Genomic DNA, 21,195 nt, shown 5'->3' with positions numbered 1-21,195 from the left:
AATAAAATAAAATTATATTATCTATAGAGACAAAATTATATTTGCAAATATTGTGTTCCAAATAACAAATTATCTATTTATTTATTTTTTATTTTTGTAATATTCTTTAAATTATATTATCTATAGAGACAAAATTATATTTGCAAATATTGTGTTCCAAATAACAAATTATCTATTTATTTATTTTTTATTTTTGTAATATTCTTTACATTTATATATCTTGCATTGATTAAAATTTTAAGAAGTCTACACTTATTTTTTTTTTTTTGTAAATTTTTTTTTAATGCATTTAAGAGCACTCATGTAAAAATTATTATATTAGCTAATAATTTGCTGAAATTTACAACATTTACAGGAAGTTTCTAGCTTGGCGAACAGCTGATTTGTTTACTGCTCGGACTCCGAATGTTGCATGCCGCACGAAGCGAACGAAGCGAAGCGAACGAAGTTGGCAAAACTCACCACTGGGCGGATTGGTGCACGAGGGGGGAGCGGCAGTGGTGGGTGGAGGGGTGCTGGCAAGCAGATAGGAAGGCAGGCAGGCATAACTGTAAACGGTTGTCCCGTTGGCATTCAGTTGAGTTTTGGTTACTGCCGCCAACGGTTAACGGATTTTGGAGCATGCCACGCGCCTAAAGGCTGCCATTTGCCACTTGCCACTTGCCGCACGGCAAACAACAGACAGAAGACACAAAATAAGCAAAGCTAAGCTGAGCAAACCTAAGCAAAGCAAACATAAATAAACAAACAATTTTTTGGCTACGTTTCGTTTTGGGCAGTTCGGTTGTGTGTGTGAGTGTATGTGTGCATAAGTGTATGTGTGTGCGCGAATTTTAATTATTTAATTTGCGAGGCGTCGCAAACATGCGAAACTCAATTGGCCGCCAGGTGGCAGCCGCAAGATTTTGGTGGCTAACGGAAACGCAAAAGCAAACGGAAACGGAAGCATTTAAGCAAAGTGCCAGCACACACACTCCTCCTCCCCAGACAACCGTGTGCAATGCGTGCGCGTATGCGTGTGTGTGTGTATGTGTGTGAGCGCCTTGTGAATGCCGGCCAGTTGCAAACTTGCAATAAAAATTGAATACGAATACTTGTAGAAATACAAAAAGCAAAAAAAGCAAAAAAATAAAATAAATAAATATAAAGGGAGAGGGAGAGAGCGAGAGCGAGAAAAGAAAAAACCTCATATCCTCGGCGATCCTTTGTGCGGCTCTATGTGTGTGTGTGCGGCAAGCAAATAAATGCTTTTGCAACGCTTTTTTAGCCATTTTATCTCGAGTCGAAATACTGTAAAAAATTGTAAAATGGATTTACGTTTCGTATTCATCGTTATACTGCTGAAGTGGACCTATGCACAAGGTAAGACCATGTTCCAAGTGTATTCACTATGTGTGAGTGTGTGTGGGTGTGTGTGCATGTGTGTGGTTAGTGTGTGTTTGCTTGGGCATTCTGTTTGTGCAGCAGCAGCTGTTCAAGTGCAGTTTCTCACATTTGTTCAAGTGCTGCTGCAATTGCAAATATGCCATAGAAAATGCCTCATATGAGTATTTATTATATACACACAACTGTGTACGTGTGAGTGTGTGTGTGTGTGTGTGTGGCACAGTAATGAGGTGCATTTAGCTGAGGTAACAGACCGACTGGCCTCCAAGTGCATGCGAGTGTGTGGCAAAAGTTTTGCAATCGAAAAAGAAACTTTTGAAACGCACAGCATTTTATTCTCTCTGGTCTTTTTTGCTCGGTATTATTATTGATGTTGGTGCTACAGGTGAAAAGCGCTAAGGTGTTGCCAAGTGCCTGCATAGACAAATGTATGCTTTAGCTTCCTGCCAGCAGCAGGACGATTTCTATAGCGAAATATTCGAGATGATATTGAACAGTTAAGAGCATAGAATAGGGGGGAATTTGTTGTATTTAAGATTATTTAAAATTTAAAATTATTTGAAATAATTAAAACTGAATATTAAAAGACAAAAAAAAATTGTTAAATATTATTATTTATATATAATTATTAAATGGATATTTATATTAATTCTATAGATTTATATATTATATTTCTTTTATAATTCTTTTTTATATTAAAAAATATGCTTTGAAATAAATTTTTGAAATATTTCTGATATGAGCAATTTGTAAATTTTTTTTTTTAAGTTTATGTACAGTTAATAATATTTTTAAAATGTATTTATATATTTTTTTTACATATAACTTCTATATTTTTTAGTTAAATTATAAGATAGTTTAATTTAAAATTTTTTCGATAAATATGTAGCTTTATTTCTATTGGATGAGAATCTCACTAAAACTCCAAGTCTCTCACAATATTTCCCAACAGAATATTAATTGAAAATTAATGTCTTCTCCTACTGCGTACACATAAATAAATAATTTGATTGCAACTTTCCGTATGTTTTCCTCATCAAGAGGCAAAGCCACTCAACAAAGTTTCACTGATAATTATATTTGCCTTAAGTAACTAGTCAAGTATTTAAGTTACAGTTATGAGCTAATGTATTGATTAACTGTCTTAGAAGAGATCTCTCTTACACCATGTTCTTCGCCCTCGCTCTCTCTCTCTCGCTCTCTCTCTCTCGCTCTCTCTCTCTGTCTTTATCCTAGTTAGGTTTTATTTAACATTCATTTACTTGCGCTCAAATAAACTTATTTGCTTGCTTTTCATACGAAAAACTTTTGCCAGCCACAAAACAATTTCCGCACTCAGTTTTCTTGGGCTGCCACGCCCCCTGGCAGTACCTACCATGCCCTTGCCAACCCACTCGCTGCCTAACAACTCAAACAAATTAGGCAAAAGGAGCAAAAACAGAAACCGAAAAGAAGAGAACAAAAAATCGAAACAAGCTACCCATCGCATTGGCAGTAGCAGTTGGAGTTGGAGCTGGAGTTGGAGTTGTGGCCCGAGGGCAAACCAAATTATGAATGAGTTTTCTTGTTTGGTCTCGTATCTCTTTCTTTTCTTTTTTTTTTTTTTTTTTTTTTTTTTTTGTTGGCTTGTTGCATTAAATATGCGCATTTAATAAGCCCCAAAATGAATACGTACATACATATATACATATAGCCATGTTAATAGTGCGACGCTCCGCGGATCAAGTGAACCGCACGGCATCGAACAAAAAAGCGAAAATGAAGCGACATGAAACAAAAGCGTTTTACCGCACATTTGTTGCAATCATCTGGCACATCATATAAATGCGGAACAATTTAACATACCCTGTAATCTGCCATTGTGTGCTGGAGGTATGATGAGCATGTAAAGAATTTGGGTCTATAATCAAAATCATAAAATAAAAATCAAGTCAACTTATTTAGAGGTTCGCTTATTCAATTTAGTTCATCTATATCTATATCCATATAGCCATCCTGATCCATGACTGTTATTTTTATTTTTATTTATATATAAATTTTGAAATAATAATAAACAAAATAAATAAAAAATAAATTAATTATTATATATATATATATACTAATATATATGTATATATTTATTTTATATCTTATTGTATATACTTTTTTTTTTTTTTTTTGCTTAAAATATTTTTATGCTATTTATATTTCTATATTTTTGTCTGTAGTATGTTTTATTTATTTCTTGAAGTTTTGATAAATATAAAATATTATTTATTCTTACTAAAATATTTTTACTATATACACTTTGTTATACCATTCCTCAAAAACCTTCAGGAATATAAATGTGTTGCGCTCTTTCGTATATTTTGAATTCTAGAAACAAGCCCTTAACCTGAGTCTTTCATTAAAGCACTCTGCTTCAACTTAGCCAAGGCAACATTCATCAACAAGCAGAGAATTAAGCCTCAAGAGTATATGACTTAACTCTTACATCGCTTTATTTGATATATATTTAGTATTCATATATTTAAATCAGCTGCACAAAAAACTTTCATTAAGCTTTATAGCATATCTGTTGGTCGAGCAGCATTGGCTCAATCTGTTTCATCTTCGTTTTTCATTATTTTTGTAGTTTCATGCATGTAAAACGAATTCAATTGAATAATATCCTGTCATTTTGTGTGGGCAGCTACCAGTTCGACTCGTTTGGCATGTCAAAAATTTTATCAGAGCCGCGAGAAATTCACCATGGAGCGGTAAATAAATAAATCGCAGCTAAAAGCTGACACACCCACGGACAGACACACACAGACAGACAGACACTCGCCTCGAAGTATGCAATAAATTGTTGTTTCGGCAAATTTATTGGCATTTTAGTGGCTCGCAGCTCGGAGCATCAAATAAAGCAAATTAAATGCGCTTCCGCTTTGCTTTTATATTTTTATTTTTATTCATTTTTCTCTCTTTTTATTATTATTATGATTATTATTTTTTTTTTTTTTTGTTGTTGCTGCCAAGTTTGCTTGTGCTTAATTTATAAATTATTCATTTGGCAGCAGACATTGGGCCCAATTATCATTTACATTGCATGCGAAACAAAGTTCGCTTCGGCTGAAGTTGGCCTAAAAGTAGGCTAAGGCACACATTCGACCCGTTGGCCAAATTAATTTCGGTGCGTGTGTCTGAGTGAGTGTCTCCTCTTCCTCTCTTTCCTCCTGCTCTCTCGTTTACTCTTCTTTTTCCTGTTGCTGCTGTTGTTGTTTCGTCTTGTGCCTTGCGGCTGGCATAAATTTATTTGGCAAAAACTTTCGCAGACCGGAATATTAATGAGTATTTAACCTAAATTGTTGCCTTTGATAAGTGGCATGAAATGTTGCCACGCCCACCTCCATCTGACCCTAATTTTATCAATGCGCCGCAGACAGCACACATATATCACTATGCTTCTGTGTGTGTGTGTGTGTGTGCGTGTGTTAAGTTACTTTAAAAAAGGGTTACAATTATTTTATGTAGGGCCTTAAAGTTGGGCTCCTAATAGGATTTCGGCTCGCTAAATAAAAGACGGAACATTTCCCAGTTATCTTTAATATGTTTGCCTTGTTATTTCCGTAATAGGCTCTCAAAGTATTTTGCAGCCAGTTAACCCTTTTTTGGGATGAAATGCCAAATTTGTAACGTATTTATATTGGCAAAGGTATTCGAAGAAAATAAGTTAATAAACATTGTTGCCGGTACATTCTGTTATGCAGTTTATTAGAGATATAAATGAAGCAATTGAAGCTTAATTAGTGAAGCAATTAAAAGAGGGCAAGTAAATAAAAGAATATTTGTCGAAGCAAGCAAGAAAGCTAAGTGGGCGTGGACTGCATAAAAATAATAAAAATCAATTTTATTGTTAATTTATTATTTTTAATAAATTATAGATATTTTTAGCTTATTCACTTAATCAATAAAATATTTTTAACATTCAGATATTTTTTAAATATTTATTTGTACACTAAAATTATAATTTTTTTTTTTTTTTTTTTTTTTTTTTTTTTAATCTTATTTAAACAGGCTTTTTACTACCTAATTGGCAGCTTAACAAGTTGAACATAAAGACACAATTATTTACAGTACACACTACAGAAATTTCATAACAATAAAAAATTATAATCAATTTATTTTACTTCAAATCATTTTCATACTAATCAGATCAAGTACTTATGAAACTAAAGCTTTAAATCTTAGGAATTTATAGTTAAATAATTCAGTGTAGAGATAAAATTGATTTCTTGAAGTGTTCAATTCCTGCTGAAACTTTCTTTATTATTTACCTTAAGGCAGTTTACAACTGCTGAAGGGCGAAAATTTTAATTAATTTGTGCATCAGTTCGATGCCTGTCATAATACAAATAGAATAAACAGAGAGAGAGAGGGAGAGAGAGGGAGTGAGTGAGAGGAGGAGAATGCAATTCAAACAAATCATTAGCAATACGAGCATTTATTTATTTATCTAGCATATCCTGCGTGTGTGCAAACAAAAGATATGCAGGACTCTGAGCACAATTATGCAGCGCCACAGATAATGGCAATATTTTGATTAAGTTAATTAAGTGATTTCACTTCTCGGTAACAGCTACAGCAACAGCAACAGCAACAAGAACAAATACAGCAACAGCAAGAAAAACAATAGCGTTAAGGACAATAAGGACAATGCCTATCGACGGGAATTCGTGTTCCTGTTGGGCTAATCCGGTCGCTGCTTGACATGATTACCCGCTGAGCCTTTGTGCGTTAGGCCACATAAAAACATCATATTTCATGCCATTATGCGCAAAACTAGGCCAACAGCAACAACAACAACTACAAGCAACAACAACAGCAAACAATAACAAACAACAACACAATCGCGCAATAGCCGCCTAATGAATTGCTTTAGTTTACTTTGTGTAGCAGCTGCCAAGGCCTAGCTAAACTTTAGAGTGGACCTTCACTTAATGTGCCTTAAAGTGCAAATGGGAATGACAAATACACAAAGTGGAGAATCTAATAGACAAGTAATTCAAAGTCTTAAATACTTCTTTTATTTTACTATGCTGAAATATTATATGATTATGTAAAAAGTTCAAATTAATTAAATAGACAAATATAATGGAAATAATAGAAATATCAATAGGATTTGTGACTAAAAATGATGTCAAATATTCAATCACAAATCGAGAAATATTCCTACATTCATTTATTCAGTAGCAGTATATATATTTTATATTACATAAAATGTTATATTTTATTTTTCATTTATCATTTTGCATTTATTAAATAATTCTGTAGAGTTTCTCAATTTATAAGAATATTTCTCATGTTAAAGCATATTGCTGGCTCTTCGTAAGTATACTTAACTTTTTTATCGCTACAAGTTCGTATTTTTACGACCCCAATTAAAATCTCTTTTATAAATTGTGTCAAATCTTTGGCTGTAATAAGCTCAAATCAAATAACATAAATTGCTTCCCTCCCTCCCCGAGGTCCATATTCAACTGCTTGACATATTTAATGTGCCCCTTTCGAGTGTTGTAAAATTCGCGAGGGAGCGACAGCGCGGACATAAACAAGTGTTCAACATATTCTTTATGACAACTTTTTGAGTGTATATAAGGATATATATATTTACTTGTATATATAAGTATTTTTGTTATTGTTGTTGTTGTTGGCGCCAGCGTAAATCATAAAGCATTAAATGACCGCCGGCGGAGGGTTTTAAGAATTCATGTCCGTGTTGGAGAATGCGCACGCCAAGCTGCCTGGCGCGACTGTCTGTCCACCCGTTCCTCCGTCTGACCGTCCACTCGTCTGTCTGGTCGAGTAGACACTGTAGCTGTCATAGACTGCGACAGCTCGCTGTAATTCGTAGCCGCGCGCATTTTTCGAATGCTTACCCTTTTCGACCCTTTGCAGCGAGTGTCATTGACATTTTAATGTGCTAATGAAGATGAGGGCCAGCGATGTGCAGTAATACGAAGAAGAAGCGAAAGACCAGTAAGAGATGCTAAAAGTATTATGAAATTGTTATATACAAAAAAAAAAAAAAAAAAAGAAGAAAACATAGTCGTGGCATCATCGCCTTTGACGCGCTCATTATCGTCGAGAGCGGTTTTTAAATATTTTTTTATATGAACTTTGCGCTCGTCAAGGACCTGCCGAAGGACTAGCGGTGTTTATGAGTTGTTATGATTTTATTTAACATCTTCCTTTGTCGCTACTCACTCTCTCTCTCTCTCTCTCTCTCTCTCTCTCTGTTTCGCCTGCAGTCAATTATGTCAAAGTTGTCAATTCACGACGAAAATTGCAGGGCTTTAGCGCAAGCAGCTTTTACAACCAGCTGAGTGTAAAGTACAGAGAGAAAAAAAATAAAGAAAACTCGCTCAAATATTAAATGTAGGTTATGAATTTATGAGCGCAGTAGTTGAAGTACTCGAGAAAGAGACTTGTTTGTCCTTTAAGCTGCTGAGTGGAATAGCAAATTACAATAGGAATACTTGAGTAGTTGCTATTAACGTGAGAGTAGAGCAAATATTTATCCTGAGTGATAAGCGGAAAGTAATCTAAAGTGAGTGCTGCATTAATTAACTTTAAGCATAGTCAGTACAAAGTGCTCTTAGTCGGTGCGTATAACAGTTGTTATATTATAATATATAGCATTGGTCAACTTACAATGAGTTCCTCACTCATATTGAGTGTATAACAGTTAGCGTCACTAAAATTTTAGTTATACATACATGTATAAGTGATAATATAATACTTTTTATTTTTTTATCAGCCTTACAAAAAAGAATAACAGTTTTTCCAAATATATAACAGTTTTCAAAAGGTTTCTTGCTAATGCATAGGAACTTTCTAAAAACTGTTATACATTTAGGTAAATTCTTATACATTTAGGAAAACTGTTATACATTTTTGTGTTAATATTTTGTAAAAGAGCTCTGATTTTTCTCAAGTATAAACTATACTCATTAGTTATTAAAGTATAAAAGTCATGGACTACATAGTTCGAATACTTCACTTGAGCATACAATTGAAATGATTTTGTATGGAAATTGTATAACAGTTTTCAACACCCCATCACCCTGATGGGTGATGTATTTCAATGTGTATAACATAATGTATAACATATATATAGCCCTTCCATCTTTGAATGATATTTTTCTGTTATATAAATAAATGTAATATGCGAGTAGGTATAAGCATATCGATTTCAAGTACGTCCAGTTAGCAAAGAGTCAAATATAATTTTCCCAGGCTTAATAAATTCTCATATTTCTCATATATCATATTTTTATAGCCTGCTTTAACAGTCTCAATGTGAGAGCGCTTTATGAACCACTTATTCCACTTGCACAATCAACAAAAAAAAAAAAAAACACTTCAATTTAAAATGCCAAAGGGCAAACCCTTTGCTTGCGACTCTACCAACGTTGATATATATGTATGTGTATATGTATATACATATATATACACTTTTATGACTTAACGGCAAGGAGTCATAATTTTTGCCAACTCATTGCCTTTTAGGCCTGGCCGAGAAATCTCGGCAAGGCCGTCAAAGAGCGCAACAGCCTGCTAAAGGACGCAAAGGATACGCGTCCAAGTTTGAGCTGAAGATGTTTTTCTAGCTGTGCTCAGCTGTTGCCTGCATAATTTATCAATGTCAGCAGGCGATGATGATGAACGCGAAGGAAATGTCAAGCCAGCAGATTGGACTGCTGCCAGGCTCGCCTCTCTCCACTCGCCCTTTGTCCTGGCAATTTCTATTGATAGGCCTGTTGGACATTTCGACCAGCCGAGCGTAAGGAGAAGGCCATAAAACTTGAGCTTTTTAACAAGCAAGACGAACCGACGGGCAGACGGACACGCTGCCTTTTGTGAAAAGAAACTGAGGCGAAAGGACCTGCCGGACTTGACTTTGTGTGCGCGTCTGGCTGCGTGTTTGTATGTGTGCGTGTGTGTGTGTGTGTGCGTGAACTCACCTTTTCTTTGCTTCGCAGCTTTGTCTGGCTGGACATTTTATATTTATTAAAAAGGAAAGAACAAGCAGAGCGAAGCAGGAAAATTCGCTGTGTAGGGAATCCCACCTAATAGGCATCCGGTCATAAAAACATGAATTGTGCCTCTTAGCAGCAAATCCAATTGGGCATAAATCGGCTTTGTTGTCCGGCCAAACACATGAGCAGACGAAATTTAATGGCATTCTCCAGCTCGGCTCCGAGTCGAGCTTTATTTTATGTACATTTGAGCACAATGCGCTTATTGACTTAATGCCAACTGTTGTTGTTGGCCAGGAGCTCGCCTGGTTACCAATGGATAATTGGCAAAGTGCTTCACTGTGTGTGCCTATGCTGGGATCTTGTGAGAAATGCAGCTGCAAATTGCATTGCGGCTGTCATCAGCAGCTCCAGCTGCCGCATCCTTCTCCTCCTCCTCCTCCTCCTCCTCCTGCTGCTGCTGCTCCACTCCTCTTGCCTTCGATGCTAACAATTCAGCTCTTGAGTCTGCCTGCTAGCTATTTTTTCAAGGATGTTTACAAATTTACAACACGAAAGTGAATTTTCTTTCAATTTTGTTGCGCTGCCTGTTTGTCAGGAGCAGCAGCAGCAAGGACTCGCGCTGAGTTGCGTCAAGTCGAGTCCTGTCGACTCAAGTCTTCCTCTGCATCTTCGTCTGCTGCTGCTTCTTCTTCTTATTCTTGCCTGCCTGCCAGGCAGGATGCGCGCCTAAGTAGTTTTTGTATAATTGCACTCGTCATTGTCGTCCTTGTCGACATGCCTGTCCTCCTGCCAGGCCCCCGAGGCAACGGCAACAGCAGTAACAACAACAACAACAACAACAACAACAGCAATTAAGGATTGTTAACAAGCGCACTTTTCAACTTTGCCTGCGGCTGTTGCACTTCAAAGGTGTGCGCATGCCACGCCCCATTCGAACGACACTCAAACAGCCTCCGCCCTGCACCCGTATAGCCCCTTTCTACTGTTTGTCAACTCATCTGCGGGCAGCTTTGTGCATGATTGGAACAGCAGCTATTGCACTCGATACTCTATAGAAAGGTAGATAGTATAGATGGAGGATATGAAAGAATAGTTGGGATGTTAGGGATGGGAAACGTGAAAAGATGAGAATAAGGGCATGTGACAATATAAGAATATAACAATATGCGAATATGAGAGTATGATAACATCAGAATATGAGAGTGTGAGAATAAGAGAATATGAGAATATGAAAACATTGGAATATGAGAATATGGGAATATGGGAATATGAGAATATAAGAATATGAGACAATGATAATATGAGATTATGAAAACGTGAATGAGAGTATACGAAAATGAGAATGAAAATGGGGAATGAGACAGAGAGATAGGAAGATTAATAGGGGGAGGAAGAGAGATAGAGAGATATAGAGCGATAGAAATTAAGGAATATTCAGAGGTGCACAAATAGAGAGAAAAAAGAGAGAGATGTAATATTCTATAATAATAGTTATACAGATGGAGATGGTAGGAGGAGCAGGAGGGGTGGAAAGTGGCAGAGAAAAGGAAATCTCATCAAAAGTCCTAAGACTTTTTCTTCATTTTTTCCAATTCACTTAATTGTATGCAAAATTCTATACAATTTTTATTTCAGGAGGTGTGCTCACCATGTGTGCAGAGTATCTCAGTGACTAAACGACGCTAGATAGTTGAGACGTCTTTGAGACACAGCAGACGCGTTCTTAATTAAGCCTTGATAGACAAGACTCTCGTCGCAGACACTTAAAAAACAATTTGTAGTTGAGTGTAGGCAGGCGCATAATTAAACAAATCTGAAAATAATTGAAACTTTGCCTCGTAAATCTCAGACATACATAAACACACACGAAAATATATGTGCATATATGGAGTGAGCGAGAGATAGATATGCAAACATACATACACACACACATGCATATATCTACCTGCTAAACTATCCAAGTTGTTGTTTAGCTTAAAAATTCCCATGTTGACAATTAAGTTAGCAACAACAGCAACAACAACAACAACGACAACAACGACAACAATGAGACACGCAACCCCTGGCAATGCGAAAGGGACAATGCGCGTTGACAAGCCACCTAAGGCAGCCAGACCCAACCCACCCACATGGTTTCTGGTTTCGTTTGGCTGGTGTGGAACAACCCTAATTTACTTTTAATAACTTCATAGGCAAAATCATCTAGAAGAAGGGGGGCTGGCCGAGGGGACAGCGGGCGATGCCTTAAAAGTGTCCTTTTTCTGCTTTTTCGCTTATTGTGAACTAAATGCACAAAAGCGTTAATTTCGATTTTGCTTAACGAGGGTTAAAAAAGCACAGCTTAGAGGCTAACTGTGCGTATACGCGATATCGATAACGATAATTAGACATGCAGACAGGTTGCGAGGCGCTCAGGTGAGAAATTCAATTTGCCAGCCAACTGACAAGAAAAAACTGAGCAGTAGGAGGAAATGGAGGAGGAGAAGTAATAGCAGGATGAGGGAATGCCCCCAACAAAACGCATGTCGCGCATGCCTAAGTGTGCGTGTGTGTATATGCGGCTGGTACTTGTGTTTTTTGGGCAGTGTATATCAAGTGCTGCGGCTGCATGACTGAGTGACTTTTCTGTCAAACGGAAGAGGATGCTGGCTGCTGCCTGAAGTGGGCGGGAAGGGGAGACTGGGCCCAGCAGCTGGAGCTCAAGTGTGTGGCAGTCGCATTCAATGCTGACGCACGTCATGAAGAGCAATGCGAGAAATCGAAAAGACACAAACACACACAGGCAATCACAAACACACACATGCACACACGCACACACACAGACACACACGCACAGAGGCGAGTCTCCTTTTCTTTTTCGCTCAACTCAACTGTGATTTCCATGTGTGAGTCGGAGATCCTTCGCCTGCTTTTGACAGTCGTTTTGCAAACATGTCGAAGCCATTAAGACAATCATGCGTTTAGCCTGCTTCTTTCTGTTTTTTTGTTTAAAGAAGAAGCGGAATGCGACTTTTTTTTAGCATGATTCATTCCCATTTTTTGCCCATTCCCAATTCGTTTTATTTTTACTTCTTTTTTTTTGCGCTGTGTTTTGTTTTTGAAAAATGGCTGTCGCATCACTTCTATTGTATTTTTGAAGTGTATGTTGTGTGTGTGTGTGTGTTGGGTGTTTGTCACAAAGATTTATGTGTTGCAATTTACACACACACACTCCGAGCCAGAGCGACAGGCAGACAGACAGACAGACAAAGAGTAGACAAAACAAAAAGCCGAGTAGAACGTTTGTTTGACGCTTACATCGAGTGGAAGGCACCCAAAGTGGTTTTTCAACTGAAGGTGTTGAGGGACAGAGCGAGAAAGAGAGAGAGAGAGAGAACGAGTGCGGGAGAAAGGTGGCGAAATGGGAAAGAGAAGTCGCTAAAGTGCTTACTGTATAACTGACCAAATGAGTGCCACGTTTTTAGCACTCTTTGTGCTGCATAGAGTCCTCGTTCCTTGTGTTGGCCATAACTCAACTGAGCTAAACACGGGAATAAGTGATCTATTAAGGGGCTATATAAATTTAACCGCAAGTCAAATATCTCTAAACACAATCATGATTACAGTAAACAAGCAAAAACTGCATAACAGGTTTAACTTAACATTTCAGTTCATAACATAATCATGTAAAAATAAACGTAAAGCTGTTAAGCCTCTGTTACTCAACATCTCTACAATATGTACAGTTCTATTCCACACAGCGCTATAAAAAGTTCCAGCACTACACTTAAATTTTATCCCTTACAAATTATATCATTCACATTAACCTCAAAAAATATGATGCAATGAAATTTGTAAGGGCAAACTGGAAAATTAATTCGAATTTATGAATATGGAAAACTAAATTGACTTTTGAGTGCACAGTAAATACGAGAGTTAAGAATGTAAATCGACAATATTTAACGAGTGCAGTCTACAGCCACGCCCACGCCCATTAAAACGCCCACAAAAAAGCTAAACCTATTGCAGCATAAAAAGTTGAGAGACCATAAAAAGCAACAACTAGCATTGAGTGGAGCTACCCCCTAATGAATGCCTGGGCAGGGCACAAGTTAAAAAGTAAAACCCAACAACAACAACAATGGGGCTAGGGTAACAGAATAGCGACAGGGCTGGGCTGGGTTGGGGGTGGGTTCGAATGACTATAACGACAGATTGAACCCTTCGCTTTTAATGCAATTAAGTTTAATTGAAAATTTTCACTCCAAATTATGAGACGAACGTGTTGTTATGGGACGGACGAAAGGATCGAAAGAGTGACGGATAGAGAGTGTGCGAGAGAGAGAGAGAGAGAGAGAGAGAGAGAGAGAGAGGAAGAGATATGGAGAGTGACACCCCCGCAATCAGGCAGATGGAAATTAACATGCACACCCATACACACATAGTCGCACATAGGGCATAGCTATGCAGGAGCGTGTCCTTTGGTGCTTTGCACGTACTGCCTGCCAAAATGGGAATGAGCGAAAGCAATCAAGCGTCCAAATCACTAGCCGAAAAACCGAAGGCAGCTCAAAGTTTGCTTTGATGCGAAACGAGTGATAGACAGAGAGAGAGAGAGTGAGAGAGGGAGAGGGAGAGGGAGAGAGAGGTAGCTGGCCAGGACTTTATTACAAAACAAACAAGCAGCAGCTGTAGCTAGAGAGGCTGCAGGACCCTTCCTTCAGCTCAGCTCAGCTTCGTCTCCTTCTCCCGGCGAGCCGGCTCGTCCTCGCCTGCCCACTCGGCATTTAACTTATCTTTTATCTTGATTGCTGTTGACGATGACAAGGATAATGATGATGATGGCGTTAGCGCTGGCGCCCAACGTTGTCCTCTGATTTTAGTTCACCTGCTCCACGCGCAACGCCCCTCCCCCCACCCCCTGCCTCTACCTCGATGTTAGGTTATCTGTTTATACAAGCGAATGCCGCTTGATTTTAATTAGCATTTGACACAGCTGCTTGACACGAACAACAACAACAACAACAACTGCGTCCTCTGGCTCAGGTGCTGCAGCTGGCTCGTGGCTCGGCTTGTATTTGCTACTTAATGAGCCATCTCACAACTGGAATTTCAAATGTCCCCGACGTGCAAATAAAAATATCGTATGGCTGCCGGCAAAACTTCCATGTGCCCAGCCGTAACATTTTACGCTTCACAAACTTTTGTTGCCAAATAGCTCGAAAAGTATCACCAAATATATGCGCAGGGCAGAATAAATAACTCTAAATGGTGGCAATTTGAATACACTCTCCAAATGAAACTCTTTTTCAGAATTGTTGGAAATGTTGTTCATTTTATGTAAAGCTAAATATGTTAAACTCGTTGTGAATGTTAAGTTTAAAATAGTTTCCTAATTAAATTAAGGCTATTAGAACTGAACTACATCGAAACTATATTAGAGATGCGTCTGCTGATGTCGTTTTGTGTAGAGATTTCATTGTAACTAGCTCGATTTTAATAACTTCTTTTTGGAGGCTTGACTTAAAGCCGAAGAGCATAGATGGTATGAACTGCATCATATACAGAACTGAAGACTTCATTATATAGTTTTGATTGTGTAGAGTCCGTTTTGGAGAGTTGAGTAGGTAGACTTGATTTTGGGTATTTGCATGTCTAGACTTCATTGAAGCAACTGAATATCACGATAAGATTATGATTAAGTCGTAGGGACTCGCGATTGTAGAAACTGATGTGTGGAGACATAATTAATAAAATTTGCTTGAGGATCTCTAATGTATCTGTGAAGACTTGCTAAGGAAAAGTTGGTTATACATATTTCATATGGAGACTTTATTATAAAGAATTGGTTATAGAGAGGGCCGACTGTGGAGACTTTTTCGAATTGAACAGACACGATTGAATAGCCACAAACTACATGTGTGGAATATATGGTGTAGAATTGATTTTGGAGACTGCATTATGATTATGATTAATGTTTTTACCACGGCGTCTCGCATATACCTCTGAAATTAAAAATAAATGGATAAATGGAGATAAATGCCTATACGCATGTGAAGAATTGAGTGTAGAGTTGAGATAGATAGGGAAATTTAGATATCAGAGAAGCAAGGCCTCAGTGGGGACAAGAGTTGAAAAGATTATGAAAAGTGGAGGCTTGAGTGTGTAGAGTTAACTGTGTAGACTTGAAATTAGATTTACGAATGCCTGGCAAAGGAAACAGATTGAATAAATTCAATTTTCGAAGCTCTCCCAAACGACGTCAAATTAAACCACAAATTCATAATACCCAGCGGCACGCAGACATAGTATGCAAGTATGCAAGCGCCGTCACACACACAGACACACAGACATTTTCGCACACACGTCTACACAGTTACACACACACTTACAGCTCCAGATACATCGTGTAGTTGTGGATTTTTAACGTTCAATGCGCTGTGCTGGAAAACCGAATGTGAAAAGTTTGCATTCGAGTGAAATTTGTGTGTGTGCAGATATGTATGTGTGGAAGGCTGGTGGGGTGCTGTGTGGGTGGCGGGGTGGTGCACTAAGCTAGCGGCAAGGCTGCAACTTTTTTGGGCACAGCCAAACGCCAATGCATATACTAAGTTATAGCAACGAATTCGACATGTGTTTGCTTGCCTTCTGGAAGGTGGCGCAGGTGGTTTACGAGTATGTGGAGCAGACTGACGGACTGACTGAGTGAATGACAAACTGACTGAGTGAGTGAGTCGGCCTTTGCTGTGGATATATGCGAGTAAAACCAAATACAAGTTGCAGATGCTACGAATGTCTAAAAGTATTTGCACATTTGGCCCTGGGCGGGGCATTGCATTTGCCATTGTAATGCATTTAGTGGGCCGAGAGTGGGCCAAAGTTTAGACAGAGCAGCCCACATTGAAGTGTGTCAATGCAACTGTGTGTGTGTGTGTGTGTGTGTGTGTGTGTGTGTGTGTGCGAGTGTGTGTGTGTGCTCAGTCTCTCGTGTGTTTTGAATTATTTATATTACTTGCACTTTATATGCAGCCAGCTAGCAGAGGCAACGAGCCAAACAGACAGTTTTCCTCTGTGAAAATGTTTTCCAAATGCTCTGTGTGCATGCGTGTGCATGTGTGTGTGTGCGTGTGTGTGTGTGGAAAAACATTTGCAAGTGACATTGAGTTTGATGCCAATGCATCGCTTAGCCCGGCTCTTTGCATTTATGGCGATTCGCCATTCGCAACCACAAAATTCTTTTGACTCTCGGGCATGTTTACAGTCTTGCATTGAGAACGGGGCGTGGCAGCTGAATTTGTGGGTGTCAAAAACAAACAGTCCCCTCAACAAATTTGTGACTCGTCGAAAAGCAATTCATTTGAAAAACTTCTGAGTCATTGTCAAGAGTCGAACCCTTGCCACAACTCCCACTTCCCTGCTCCCACTGCTACTCCTCCTCCGCCTCACCTTGCCTCTTGGAGCGTGAAAAAAAGCGAAACAAAAGCACAAATTTGAGTTCTACATGTTACAATTTATAGCCAAGCTTCGTTTTCTATTTTTTTTTTTTTTTTTTTTTTTCTGTACTCTGTGTTTTTTGGCTGCCTTTGGCTCGTTATGATTCATAACTAAACAAAAAGTTTTCACAACATCCCCGGAAACAATTTGCTGCACACGAAGCATTTACAAACTTCAATTTCAACTCATTTCGCCTGTTGTTCCAAGGCCTTGCAAGGGTGTTGCCTGTTCACAAGAAAAGTAATTCACAATTTCTAACGAAAACGAACGCGACAATGAAAATTTTCGGCTGTCCAGCTAAATTTGTATATATGTATATGTAAATGTATATTTATATATGCATAAAATAGTTTTGGGTGGTTGAAAGTTGAAGCACATTAAAGGCAGCATGACTTTTAGGAGAAGTTGTATTTAGATAGTAAATGTTACATTATAATTTATATTTCCCGAATAATTGGATCAGTCCAAATTCATGCAGAGCTCATTGTCACTCATATCAAATAGACTCAATTCTGTAAACTCTACAGCCTTTCAATAATTGATTGTTTGATTCACTCAACCTCCACACTGCTTAAGATAATCCTGGTAATATTTTAAGCTCCATATTTTAAACCAAGAGTAAAATCAATAACAGATTCTATGTACAGTAAATATATAATTTAATTAATTTACTTTTTTTTTTTATTTTATTTATTTATTTTTTTTGTTTTTTGTTTTTTGTTCTAAACACTTCAAATTATTATAAAATCTTTGTATAGAATTTAATATTATATTAATATATACTGAATTAATTTCTTCGTTTTTTTTTAACTTATTCTATACACATTTCAAAATATTTTAAAATTGTTGTACCTAATAAAAGTAATTTCCATTATATTTTAATACGCTAAATCAACATGTGTGACAGGTTTGCCAGATGGGTCAGTTGCATATGGACAGCTCTATATCTTTATATAATAAAAGTATTAAAATAGAATAAAAATAATTAAACTGTATACAAAAATTTTAAAATAATATAAAAAATTTTAAAAAATTAATAATACATTTGAAATTATAAAATAGTACACAAAGAATTCCAAATTATTCCAAAATAGAGTGTTATTGGCTTTTCAATTTTATTTTTAATTATTTATTTATTTATTTATTTTTTTTTTTTTGTCTGCTCAAAGACATTATGAGCATACAAAAATAAAATAAATAAATAATTTTATGAAATTCTTTAAAATTTGACCAACATACAACAGTTGCATTGATACTTTGCATAGCACCACAAATACAGAGACAACTGTGAATATGAATCTTACTCAATAGTTAGAACTTATCCTTATCATGCCATATGCAGTGCCTGGCTTAAGTCAACATTAAAGTTGCCTTTGACTAACTTGACTTGAACTCACTTAACTTACTTTTCATGTATTGCAATTAAGTATTTTTCCCACTTTCCTTTCTGCACACAAGCCAAAAATAGCAGCTTGGCTTTGCTTATGGCCGCCCACGAGATAAATTTGCTTAGTAGCAGCAGCTGTTGCCGTTGCCGTTGCTGTTGCTGTTGCAGCAAGACATAAATTATGGCACAGAATTTAATTATCGCATTGGACGTGCAACATGCTCGCACTAACACAATTTTCGCATCTCTCCGAGCCGAGTCTAGGCGCTCGAAAGTATGCTACTAAAACAATTAGCAGCGCCCGAAAGCAGGCGAGCGAAAGCTGTTTGGCTTTCTAGTCATATGTATAACACATACATATATATTTATGTGTACGTATGTGCTTTTTCTTGTTTCTTAGCCGCCAGGCCACAAACAAAAGCAGCCATGCAAATTACAGTCGCTCGCATGTGGTGTGGCCAAAAAGAAAATGTTTAAGGAAATTGCTGCAAATATTTTGCTTGTTAAGTGAAACCCAGTTTCGCAACTGGAGAGACCAAAAACTGCACTCAGCAATGCACTTCAGGCATTTGTGCGCCTTAACCAGGGTCGGGCACTCCACGCGAGACTCATAGAACATCTTCGTCCCCGTCTTCGCCTTGGTCTTCGTCTTGGTCTAGGTCTTGCTGCTCCTTCGTCCTTTTTTCGTATCCTTTGGCAGTTTTGCATTTTGCATAAGCGCTTGGAAATGCCTTTGTCGTTTTAGCAATTTATGCAAATTTCGTGCATTTTCCCCTATGTTGTTACATTCTTTGTATGCAGCATATATGCATGCATGCATGCATATACATTTATGTACATATATAGACGATATTTATAGCAGAGCAACTCCTTTTACATGCCGTATATAGGCTAAAGGCTTCAGCATGCAATTAAAACTAAATTAGTAGGCCTCTGGGCTATGGCCTGTGTGAGTTTTCTGAATTCAGTTTTCTAGTTTACTAATTGAATTATTTAGTTGCGACTCGTTTCATTAAATGCACACGCAAACTTTTACAGCAACGGCGACGGCGACGGCGACTCCAATCAGCTTTGCAACAGGCAATATGAATATATTTAAATATTATATTTTAATGTGACTATATATTTGAATATTTAATATTTACTTTTGGAATCTTTTTCAGAACAATTTTATTTTTTATTTTTATTTATTTTTTTTATTTTTATTTTTTTATTTTATTTTATTTTATTTTTATTTATTTTTTTTTTTTTATATATAATATTATATGTTTAGATAAGTGAAAGGTTATTGTGGAGTTATTCAGAACACTTCACTCTTTTTTATCAAGATCTGGCCTCCCTACTCTTGTTTCTCTCTCTCGCTCTCTCTCACTCTCTCTCTCTCTGTCGCTCTCTCTTTCCTTCTGCAGTAGCTGAGCTGAGTTCAGTTTCTGTTTTAGCAAGGCAACGTGTCTAAAATAACACTCTAACTGTCTTCATTTCATTGTGTGCTGTTGACACATCTGTTTTTATTTTTTACAAATTTCAGTCCAAACGCCTTTTTGTAATATCGCTTTGGCTACAGCATTTCCAAGTCGTTTGCACCCTTATCTTTTTAATTGACATTTAAATGCGTATTTTCTGACACAGTGGCTGTTACATCCGTGTTACCAAAAACACACGCAAGCAGCAATAACGCCCACTCCTGCACCTACCCCTACCCCCAGCCCCTACCCCTCTGTAGTTTGTCATTTATAAACACACAACAACAACACAAAATCAACCTTTTTTTAGGTGTTGAATATTACCGCAGGGCGCAACAGTCACACGACCGCAAACCCCAAACCCGCTCGCTCCTTGGTCAAGCCAAGAAATGTAAACAACGAAACGGATCAGAAAAAAAAAAAATTCCACGCTTCGGCAAGTTTTGGGCCACCCCAAAATATAAGAGCCACCCACATGCGACATTTAACCCTCAGAATGTGCGCATTGAACACATTTTGGCTGAACTTCCAGTTTCATTTGTCCTTTCGTTTATTTTTATTTTATTTTATTTTATTTTTGTTTTGCTTGCGTGTTGATTTTCGGTATCCAGCCATAAGTGCCACGCCTGCCCGCCCCCAGAATTTTTTTGTTATATATATATTCATTGCTAAAATAACATTGACATGCGTCTTGCTCGGCCAACCCTCCGGCCAGCCACATGCCACATGCCGCATGCCACATGCAACACGTTCGCGTCGCTCGATTCCGAACTCAGGGTTCGAATCGCAGTTTCCTGCTTGGTCCTTGCCCTGTTCGACCCAGCCCCATGCCAATTCGATTTACAGCGTCGACTTTGTGCAACGTCTGCTGCATGACATGCAACTCTTGCCTCGAGCTGTAAATTTGTTGCTGTTGTTGCGTTTGTTGTTGTCATGTTGCAATCAACAGCAGCAGCAGCAGAAGCAGCAACAGCAGCAGCAACACAAACAACAAGCAACAATCCTTATTTAATAACGTTTCAATATTCCAACACTCTCTGACATATCAATTTTCAAAACCCGCTTACAGCAACAGTTACAGCTGCAGATACATCTGTGTATCTATAAGATATAAATGTATCTATGGCTACAAAAGTTTTGCTGTTGCTGCTGCTGTTGCTCTTGAGGTGTTGTGCGTGTGTGACAGCAAATTGTTGATATATACGACACGAAAATTGAAATTTATGTTTTTGCAACTGACTATTGCTTATGGCCGAGCATAACGAACTTCAATAAAATATAAACTTTCTTTTGCTTTTCCTCGACTTGCCTTGAAAGCACTTTAAAGATCTCCATTTTGGCTTATGAGAAATTAATCAGCTTTGAGCGGGATATTCTTTGTTTAACTCGGGTCTAATACGATTTGCTATTGATTTATTTAAATAAAATATTGACAGGGCGAAGACCCAAATTGCAACTGCTTAATTTTTGTAACTTAGTT

General features: G+C 37.7%; 1 protein-coding gene across 1 annotated transcript in view; it reads left to right on the top strand.

The window, feature by feature from the left end:
• The first annotated feature begins 571 nt into the window (after positions 1-571).
• Positions 572-21,195, top strand: part of LOC6575896 (roundabout homolog 2) — a 57,138-nt gene continuing 36,514 nt past the window's right edge. Inside the window, exon 1 of the mRNA XM_002001864.4 lies at positions 572-1,362. Coding sequence (XP_002001900.2) covers positions 1,245-1,362 — 118 coding nt within the window. The 5' untranslated portion in view covers positions 572-1,244. The remainder of the gene's footprint in view (positions 1,363-21,195) is intronic.

The sequence above is a fragment of the Drosophila mojavensis genome, unplaced genomic scaffold, assembly GCF_018153725.1.
Source record: "Drosophila mojavensis isolate 15081-1352.22 unplaced genomic scaffold, ASM1815372v1 contig_36, whole genome shotgun sequence".
Taxonomy (NCBI): Eukaryota; Metazoa; Arthropoda; class Insecta; order Diptera; family Drosophilidae; genus Drosophila; species Drosophila mojavensis.
This window is presented reverse-complemented; position numbering and strand designations above follow the sequence as displayed.